Source organism: Alexandromys fortis, unplaced genomic scaffold (genome assembly GCF_014885135.2).
Source record: "Alexandromys fortis isolate MF-2015 unplaced genomic scaffold, M_Fortis_MF-2015_v1.1 scaffold_32, whole genome shotgun sequence".
In the NCBI taxonomy this organism is placed as follows: domain Eukaryota; kingdom Metazoa; phylum Chordata; class Mammalia; order Rodentia; family Cricetidae; genus Alexandromys; species Alexandromys fortis.
Window position 1 is genome coordinate 7219341 of NW_026067938.1, and position 10549 is coordinate 7229889.

The 10549-nt window shown below is 48.6% G+C and overlaps 1 protein-coding gene across 1 annotated transcript in view; it reads right to left on the bottom strand.

Moving 5' to 3' along the window:
- The window catches only part of Cenpu (centromere protein U), a 25786-nt gene extending 23209 nt beyond the window's left edge, over positions 1-2577 (bottom strand). Inside the window, exons 1-2 of the mRNA XM_050147341.1 lie at positions 2441-2577; positions 811-859 (exon numbers count right to left, since the gene is read on the bottom strand). Of these exons, the coding sequence (XP_050003298.1) occupies positions 811-859; positions 2441-2481 (90 nt within the window). The 5' untranslated portion in view covers positions 2482-2577. The remainder of the gene's footprint in view (positions 1-810; positions 860-2440) is intronic.
- Positions 2578-10549: the final 7972 nt, after the last annotated feature.

The window sequence follows — 10549 nt, forward strand, 5'->3', positions numbered from 1 at the left end:
CCTTCCTCCCTCCCTCCCTCCCTCCCTCTCTCTTTCCCTCCCTCCCTCCATCTCTACCTCCCTCCCTCCATCTCTTCCTTCCTTCCTTCCTTCCTTCCTTCCTTCCTTCCTTCCTTCCTACCTTCCTTCCTTCCTTTTTTTTTCTTTCTTTCTTTGACAGGGTTTCTCCATGTAACAGTACTGGCTGTCCTGGAACTTGCTTTGTAAACCAGGCTAGCTTCAAACTCACTAAGATCCACCTGCCTCTGACTCCCAAGCGCCACTACCGACCGGCAAAAGATGGTTCTAAAGTGTTGATGGAGTTCCTTTTCTCCGTCATACTGGAAAAAGCACTTTTCTTCCCCCCCAAGACAGGGTTTCTATGTGTACCCTTAGCTGTCCTGAAACTCGCTTTGTAGACCAGGCTGATCTCAAAATCACAGAGATCCACCTGTCTCTACCTCCTGAGTGCTGGGATTAAAGGCATGTGCTACTACTGCCAACTGATAGAGCAAAATTTTAAGCTATCACTAAAAAAAAGTTTGTCAAGAGTAGTCTACAAAAATGTATTTCCCATGAAATGATTTTGTTTTCTTTCTTTCTTCTTCTTTTTTTTTTTTTTTTTTTTTTGGATTTTCGAGACAGGGTTTCTCTGTAGCTTTTTGGTTCCCGTCCTGGAACTAGCTCTTCTAGACCAGGCTGGCCTCGAACTCACAGAGATCTGCCTGCCTCTGCCTCCCGAGTGCTGGGATTAAAGGCGTGCGCCACCACCACCTGGCATGATTTTGTTTTCAATGTTTAAAAAAAATCATGTTAACAAAGACTACTTACGTGTCTCCTAGAATGTGTTCTTCCCAGAGCGTTCTTTGATTGCTTTGCACTATTAAAACACAGACAACAGAGTTAAAGGAGAAAATTAAAAAATGTTTTAAGTAATTCAGGAAAGCACTATAAGCTGTGATTCTTCCCAGGCAATCCTTTCCCAACTGTTCTCTTCATCAGTGCTCACCGAGCAGAGCAGACACCATGGCAACAAAGGAAGCAGAATGGGAAGGGGCGTGTGCTCAACACCCCACTTTGTAAACCATCTCCACTGTGTGTGTTAGGTTACAACACAAAGGGGATCTTCCTATGAGTTGCAATAAGATGCTTTCAAAAGGCAGCGCCGGGAAGAGAATTTTCCCAAGACTTAGTCTGCGCATCTGCGTGAGAACCTCCTGTACTCTAACCCTGGTTCTCAAATTTTAGCTGATGTCAGAGCTGCCTAAAAGGCTTGGGCTGGAGATGCAGGCCAATGGTACACTTGTCCAGCACACATGGGCCCTAGGTTTCATCTCCAGAACTGAAGTTGGGAGCTATCCATCGCTGCTCTGTCTAGCTGACTGGTTAAAAACAAACTGCCTGAAGTCACCACACCCCCAGTATTTGACACCACAGAAACTCTCCGGCTGAGGCTAGGATTTCCCATTTCTAACCAGTTCCCAGCTTTAGCCGATTCTCAGACTGACAGAATATTTGATCTGTGATAACCACAGACTACAATTCCGGGGTTCAGAAAGCTTAAGTGACTTCTGACTGTCCCCCATGACGGAAGTAGATATGAAAATCAGGTGCACAAGCTGCTTAAACTAAACTCTTTCCTCCGTTTTCTTGTCTGTGCTCCAAAAACACAAAGAAATTTCCTTCTGTTTTGGGGCTGACCTAGAGCACCTTCAAACGATGGAAATCCCTAAGATAACCACCCACACACAGTCTCTGTTGTACACGCCCGGTGTTTTAGGAATGAAAGAGGAACATATTTCACGAGGCTCAAGCCTCAAGATGCTGAAACAAAAGACAATGGCTTAGCAGATGTTTTGAACATTGTCCTAGTCTTTGCAGTCTTCCACTGCAAACCGAGTGTCTTCGGTACCTACAAACACCATCTTCCACAGGCAATCTTCCCACGGAAGGCCTCCTACCCAGATCCCTATCAGGTTTTGGATGCGCGCCAGACACTCGCAGAACATCCTTCGCCGGGAGATCCTAGACCCAACCTTCCAGAGCACAATTTAGTGACCTCTTTTCAGATGACTTCTCTTTATAATAAAAAGATGCCTGACGCACCCTGTATGTCCTTTAGGCATTTAGGCCAGCCCAAATACTAAACAAGCGGCTGCTTGGTCCTTCGCTACAGAACTGGTTTGGCAGCAGGGTCCGTGTTGCCTATTACGAAAACAGCTGGGTCTTGGAAAAAGAAAAAAAAAAAACTGACCACCAAGCAGGAAGAATTCGTTAGATAATGTGTTTGTCACACACAGCAACGCTGGTGTCCGAGTTGCTCTCGCAACCAGCTTGACCCCTGGGACTACATCCCCCTTCCCACGACTCTAGGGCCGGAACTGTGGGAACCGAGGCCGGGTCGGCGAGTCTCTGAGACAAGCTGAGCCCGTCCTGGGAGGCGTGCCCCGGCTGCACTTACCCCGGAGACCCTGGGTATCTCAGGCTTCTCCGAGCCGCCATCCTACCGCTCCAGACACCCCGGACTGCCAAAACTGGCGCCAAGCTGGCGCTGTTCGGAGCAGCCAATCAGAGTCTAGTCCCGTCTCTGCCCCGCCACTTCCGGGGCGGGCTCAGCCGGCTTCCTGCGCGAGAGCATGGCGAAGACACGGACCTGGATTACACGCTGCAGCGGAGCGGAGTTCCGTCGCGTACCGCTGAGCTGCCACCGGGCTGTCCCTCCTACACCGATCCTGCTCCAGGGTTTCGGAAATTCGTGGGCGGGGACATGACCCGGATATGCGGGTGAGGGTGGACCCGAGCCGCTCCTGGACTTCCGGGAGGCTTGTTTGCTTGTTTTGGGGATGCTTTGAGAAATGCAAGTCCTACTTTTAGCTCCCCGCAGCAGTGAACTGTTGAACTTGACATGTTATTGGTGCTCCTTTTATAAACAGGGAGGATCCCTTCTGATCCCATACTCGTGCAAAAGACAGGAAAAAACTTAAATGGACCAAAGACCTAAGAGCTAAAACGGCAAAACCCAGAAGGAAACTGAGTCAAAACAATGATTTGGCAATGATTTTTTTTTTTTAAATTTATGTGGATGAATGTTTTGTGTGTGGGAGGGAGACAGACGTAAGTGAATGGTTCCTGTGGAGGTCAGAAGAGAGCATCGGACACCCTGAAACTGGAGTTACAGATGTTTGTGAGCCACCATGCGGGTACTCAGAGTCGAACCCGGGGTCTTCAGTATGAGGTTCTGAACGTCTGAGCCGTCTCTCCAACCCCGACAATGATTTCTTGATTAACTTAAAACACAGCTGGCTATAAGTGTAGAGATGGGGAGGAGGGGATAGATGATTGTACAAAAAGGTGGATGTATTTAATTCCACCAAATCATACACTTAAAAATGATTAGAATGAAAAAAATGGAATGTCCAATTTTATGTTATATATTTATCACAATGAAAATATGCTTGCAAAGGAATATAATATTGTAAAGATAAAACACAAGCACCCTAATTACTGAATTAGGACATAAAAAGTTATAGTTTTTAGACTCTTCTATGAATGTTGCCCTCTTCTTCCCAACCATAACTATCCTTTTTATTTGTAAAGCATGTTAATGCTTTTCAGCCTTGATAGGCCCCTATGTATAATTATTGCATAGTTATAAATGACATTTGGTGGGTTTTCATCAAGTATCCTTACCAAAACTGTAATTTTAAAGTCTCCACATCTGCATGGAGCGCTAGTTCACTCAGATTGCCTTTGGAATTCATTAGTAAATATTTGTATCATTGTTATTATCCTCTTGCTCTAGGAATACTTTCTTGCCCTTTGCTGTTCCCCACGGTGCATCCCTATACAACCTTGTGTCTCCAGGGCGCGTGTCTGTGAGTGTCTAGGGCGGAATCAGTAGAGCTACTGCTTTGTAAGATTATAGACATGATCAGCTTTGCATAATGCCAGTTTTCGTACGCGGCTCTGTAAACTGTAGACCGTTCAGCTAATGCTCCCCTTGATTCCACACAGTTGATAAGGTTTTGAGGCGAAGTGTCCGTGTTTATAATTTGCATTTTTCCCCAAGCAAATCATCTACTCATTGCTTTTAGTTCATTCCTGCTTCCTCTTCAGCGAAATGTGTGTTCACAGCTACCCAGAAATCATCCGGGTGACTGCCGCGGAAGGATAAACCACCTTGAGGGGATTGAAGGAAGTTCCCCATGGATGGGTAGAAAAGGGCTTCCTGGAACCACTGAAAACTGGCACGCCTTGGAGAGAGGCAGCAGCTGCATTTTCTGGGGGAGGGGTGTGGATAAACCTTTTATGCTTCCTAGTCCTGGAAAAAAAGAAATCACTCAGCAGTTAAAACAGGAAGGGATCCCTCCCCCAGTGGAAACAACCAGAACCCAACCCAAATAGGTGTAAATCATGAAAGGAATTTCTGAGTCTGTGTCACCGAAAAGTCTGGAAATAGGACCCTCATCCACTGCTTCCTCAGCTTCATAAAGGTTTGAGAGGTCCCTGGAGCGCTGGGTTTTTGTTTTGTTTTAGTTTTGGTTTTCCAAAACGGGGTGGTCTCTGTGTAACAGCCCTGGCTGTCCTAGAACTTTGTAGACTAGGCTGCCCTCGAACTCACAGAGATCTGCCTGTCTGCCTCCCAAGTGCTGGGATTAAAGGCGTGTGCCACCACCACCCAGCTGATGCTGCGTTCTACCACACACCACCACTGCTGCCGCCTGGATTTCCTACGACCCAGGCATTATTCTAAGTGATCAGTTTCTATCAGCTCATTGAATGTTCCGCATGCCCCTCTGTGGTGGGCACTGTAACCCAGTTTACCTGTGAAGACGCTACACTAGGAGCAGTCCCATTAAAGCCAATGGATCTGCCTGCCCTTTGGATGGTCTGTTCCTGGATGGTGACAGGGTAGTCTGTGGTCTTTCCTAGAACCAGGTATTGCCTTAGGGTAAACTGAGACTCAGGCGTCTATTGAGCTTGTCAAGGCTGGGTCCTAAAAGTACAATAGGAGCAAGGACCGCGGGATCTTAAAGACGTCTGAGAACAGGCTATTTCAGGACATGGGTTGTGGGGATTTAAATTATATATAGTATTTTCATGTTTAGAAAATTGAAGGAAAAGCTATTGCTAGTATAATACAAAGGAGAATAAATGGCATCTCCTGGCGCATGCTTGTTCATGCTCACGAAGGAGAGACTGAGGCAGGAAAATCTCAAGTTTTATGCCCGCCTGAGCTACATAGCCAGGGTGTCTCAAAAAATAAAACCAGCCAGGCGTGGTGGGGCATGCCTTTAATCCCAGCACTCAGGAGGCAGAGACAGACAGGTCTCTTTGAGTTCAAGATCAACCTGATCTATATAGTGAGTTCTAGGTCCCCAGAGGGGCTATAGAATAAGATCCTATCAATAAGAAGAAAGGAAAACAACAGCAACAAACAAAGAACTAAAACCAACGAACGCAAAGAAAAGCGAAACAACAAAGGGAACCAAGCCCCATAAAAAACCTGTTGAATGCTTGGGATAAACTGAGCACCGTGGGGGAGGGGGTTACTTCCCTATGACAACTTAATTTCCCCCGTGGAGTAGTTTAGTGAAAACATTGGTCCATCTCCCGAATTCGCAGCAGCTGATGTTTAAATGGGGGTATTGTTTTTTTCCCCTCCAGGACAATAAGGAAGTAAGGTACCTGGATCCAGATAGTCCATACGTTGGCTTACCACTCCTCACCGCGCTTTTTCTCTAGAGAACATTTGCTGCATTTTCTGTTCTGCAGTGTCCACCAGAGGGCAGAAGAAGAAAGGGACTGGAGACGTTCAACTTTAAGTGAGACCTGAGCTGCTTCAGTCGTAAATGTCAGTTTGCGATTAAAGGCTCGTGGTGCTTAACTTGTTTCTCCCCATTACACGAATTCTATTCTTCCACGGCTTGGGAAATGCATTTCTGCTACAATCCCTTTAAAACAGTCTGACTTGCCTTCTTTCATCTTATATTATATATTTTATTACTTCATTTTCTTCTATAGGGTCTCATATAACCCATGCTGGCTGGCCTTGGCCTCACAAGTCCTTGAAGATGACTTTGAGGTCCTGGGCCTCTGGTTTCTACCTCCCAAGTGTTGGGATTACAGGCATGGGGCCACCACGCCAGGCACAGGGTCTGGTTTTATACCGTGGGAAGGAAGAGAAGATCTTAAATTTTCTTGCTGTTATTTACCATCCTGCGGCCCTTATTCAATGTTGTGTAGACACTAGATTTGCAATTTCATAAATAAAGGTCGTTATCTGCTACAGACAGGCCCACAGCTGGAGCTGTGACGCTGCAAAACAAATTGCAGTCCCCAGGAAGGCTGGGGAGGGAGGGCCATTGGCCTGTGGTCGGTCCTTTTAAGAGGCAGCGAGACCCAGAAAGGAAGCGGTAACATTCGAGTCTTTTAAAATTAGAGGGCAGAAATATTTTTTCCATTACACCCGAGAGCCGGGCCGCTAGATTCCTTCTCTATCACATGCTTTCCAACGGCCCCTTGGCTCTCTCGCTGGAAGACTAAACTTACTTGCTGTGTAACTAATATTGGCCTACTTTTTTCCAGACCTAACTGGCACTGTGCCAGCCCACATGGCTAAATTAGTCAGACCAGCACCTCATGAGTTTGCATTCTCATGTGTTCCAAATTCCATTCCCAGAGCCCTGAAGGGCTGGGAGGGATGGCTGGTGGAACCCTGGCAGGAGCAACTAACGCCACCCAAATCCAGGGTTTCTTTAGCCTCAGAATAACCTACTCACTGACTTGGGACCTTCTCGTTATAATACAAGTGGGTTTAAAAGAATCAAGGAAGTACAAGAGAGGGGGGAGAGAGAGAGAAGAAGGAGGAGGAGGAGGAGGAGGAGGAGGAGGAGGAGGAGGAGGAGGAGAATAAAATAGAAAATGAAGTAGAGAAAAGAAGAAGAAAATAGAAAATGAAGGAGAGGAAAGCAACGAAAAGGATAAAAGGAAAATCTCTACAGTTAGAGGGGTCTCCACGGTGCTTCTACAAACCCTGGTCAGAACTTCTGGACTGGGGCTGTAGCTCACCAAGAAGGCCCTTGCCTAGCCTGTGCCAGGCCCAGCACTTCAAAACAAAACTTAGTAGGAAATAAAATAGTTCCCCCTTTTCAATAACCTTGCTCATTCGGACGTGACTTTTGATTAGCCAGACAACACGTGCAGTTGCAAAGCCCGCCCTGATTCAATGGTTGCCGGCAATTGCCCTCAGTAGCCCTTTCTGCAGCCTGGCCTGGTGGTGCTTGCCCGTGAAACCAACACTGGGAAGGCAGAGGCAGGCAGATCTCGGGTGAGTTCTGGCTCGTCCAGAACTACCTTGTGAGATCCTGTCTCAAACACAACCAACCAAACGACCCAGCCCTTTCTACTCCGCTGAGAATGAAAATAGCCGGAAAGCCAAAGGTCCCATCAACAGAAAGAATCCACCAGATGGCTTCCTGGTTGACACAGCACCCTCTTTGTGAGATCTTCTATAGTGCGTGACTTCTTCCAGTGCTGTGCTAAACCCGCTTAGCCAGCCCTCACAACCCTTTAACCTTGTTGCTTGGTTTAAATGAAGGTCACAGTGCCCTTCCTCGTCACTAGGCAACAAGCATCACTTTCTCTGAGCTTGGAAAAGTGCAGCTTTCCTGGAGGCAGCGACACCGGCAGTCCCATTGAACTAATGAAGCAGGTGCTCTTCCTAGGCCGGGGGGGGGGGGGGGGGGGGGACACAGCATGGCATGTCCGAAGGTGCACAGGAAACAAAAGTCTGATGCATTTGGGGACCCGAAGTACGTTCAGTGTGGCTAGGACAGCGCTGACGAGGTGGCAAAAGACAAGGCTAGGGAGAAACAAGTGTCCCTGGTTTCTTTAGTCCCCAAGTGTAGGACAGAGACCAGCAACATTATCATCGCCTGATGTCCACAGATGCGCAGAACTGTTGGCCCGACTCCGGAACTCATGCACCAGAGTCTTCAAGGCTGACTTGTGGTGCGATGTGCTGTGTGGTCTGAAATGCCCCCCTCTGAGGACGTTAGGCAGTTCAGAGCAGAGGACGGCAGGCCTCTGAGAGATTAAACAGGGAAACCATATCACACTAACTATTCTTGGTACAGAGTGGGTCGGTCAAGCACAGGCCCACTGAGGGTTCAGGTGGGCCGCTAAGGTTGGTGTAATTGTCTTGGCAAAAGGTGGCTTCTATCCTTCTTGGACAGTGGGCGTGAAAGACAGAGAGAAGCCACCAGGTTTGTAGATAATAGAGAATATACCACTAGAACCTGGCAGAAGGCAGGCCTGAATTTTTGCCAAAGGCATGGCTTCTTTATTGGGAAGACTTCGTAGGGCCAAAGAACTGTTGGGGAGCAGTGTCAGAGGCTATGAGAACACAAGAGATTCCCCAAGTGAGAGTCCTTCTGGGTCAGCACAGATTGCCTAATGCAGAATGTGAGCGAACTGGATTTGTGTACACCTCACACGTTACCTGTGCAGAGTGCCCACCCACCCTTGCAGCAGGGCACCACTGCCAGGGTTACTCCCAGCCCTCTCCCTTCTCTCTCCCTTTTGCATAACCTACATGGAAAGCCGGAAGCCTGCCAGCGTTCTCTGGAATCCCAGCAGCCTTGTGGGATTGAGCAAGGATGATTCTGATCTGTCAAATTTGGCCATCAGAACTATTTCCCTCCTCCTGTTCAAAACGTCAACACAAAAGAGCTGCTAAGAACATCTATGCAAGCTGGGCGGTGGTATTGCACTTTCACCCCAGCACTCGGGAGGCAGAGGCAGGCAGAGCTCTGTGAGTTCGAGGTCAGCCTGGTCTAAGGAGTGAGTTCCAGGACAGCCAGGGCTACACAGATAGCTCAAGCAGGTTGGGGAAGATGGCACCTGGCCTTTTAGGATCTCCCATTCTGCAGGGTGCCTGCTAACTTGGAGCCCAGGTTTCTAGCCTGTGACTACCGGGAGGCCACAGCGGAGGAACTGCCTCTGCACTGAGGCCTAAAAGAGCAGACCCCTGCAGTCAGACCCACAACTGAGGCCTAGCTCCATAAAAAACGAGGAGGGGGCTGCCGGCTGAAGAACAGGAGGGATGCTCCAGGCCCAGGCAGGTGAGACCTGTAGCCTTCACCAGTCAGGAGCCTTTTCTCCCTGTTCTGCTCTGCCAGGGGACAGGCTGGTGAGCTCCACTTATTCTGCTGCGAAAGGGGTCCAGCAGCCAGAAGGGCTCATGACGGACCCAAAGGGAAATTCCAAATCAGTGGCATTTACGTTCCTTCATCACTTGCAAAACTAAAAGCAGGTGTAGCGACGGGAAGTTTATTCTCTCTGAAGATCCACTAATTCAGAAAAACGCTGAGCTGTGACCAGGCCATCAGGCTGTGGGCCTCACACCCTAGACAGGGACAGAAACGACAGGTGAGACGGGCGCAGAGAGGCCTCTCGCCGGGCAGCTCCACCCTGGGCTGATTAGCCAATCTCGCCCACTCTCGCTTTCTCAAGCATAATTGGAATTTATGTGTAGCTGATAAATGGAGGCACTCAGACGCACCCCGACCTTCCTACTCAGTCACCACGCAGCTGCCATGTGTAGCGTGTGTTGCCTCCCTCGCCTGTGGCAGATGAGGCTTTACTATGGGCTCTTCCCTCTGCTTAACTTGGACTCTGCAGGGGGGAGTCTGTTCTCCCTGCAGGACGCTTTCTTCTCTTCCTTGGGTCGCTCTCAGGCCTGCCATTAGCATCTAGGAACTCCCCGCTGAGGGCCAGCTACTACTCACACGCAGAATTGGTTCTCTGTGTGGCTCTGCTCAGGTACCATCTATCTGGTGTCCCTCACAGTAAAAAGATACCTACTGTTCCGCCCTGAGATTGTGTCTTAACCAACTCTCCAGGGCTCTGTCCTCCCCTTTCCCCAGCAAGTGACGTCCAGAGCCGCTGCCGTTTTTTCCCCGTGTCCCTAACTTGTTCGGCCTTTCAACGGTGCTGTTGAAGACCCTTCCCTATTTTCTGGGTATCCATCCTCCGCAGGTTCTCTGGGGTTATTCACAGTTCTAATTCCCTGCTCCAGCTGTGGCTGCCAGGTCCACAGCTGGCCACAGGCTCATCTACTGCTCCATAGGATTCTCGAGTGAGAAGAGTTCAAATCAAGGTCCAAAGTTCCCTAAGACCTACATGACTCTGAGTCCTCTACAACTCAGGATGTGGGATCTATCATTGAGGCCACTCTGAGAACACCTAAGCTCTGCTCGGATTACCCAAATATTCTCCTGACACTGACACCAGCTTGTTCAAGATGCTACCTGAGACTCTGCGGTTTTAGTTTTTTTTTTTTTTTTTTTTTAAGACAGGTTCTCTCTGTGCAGCTCTGGCTGTCCTAGAACTCACTCTGTAAACCAGGCTGGCCTTGAACCCACAGAGATCTGCGGGCCTCTGCTCCCCCCCCCCCCCCCACCACCACCAGGGTTGGGATTAAAGGTGTGCACCACCAGGCCCAGACTCTGTGGTTCTTATCTGGTCCTTAGCATTCTGTTTTCCTCCCTGTGCAGCGATTTCCAGA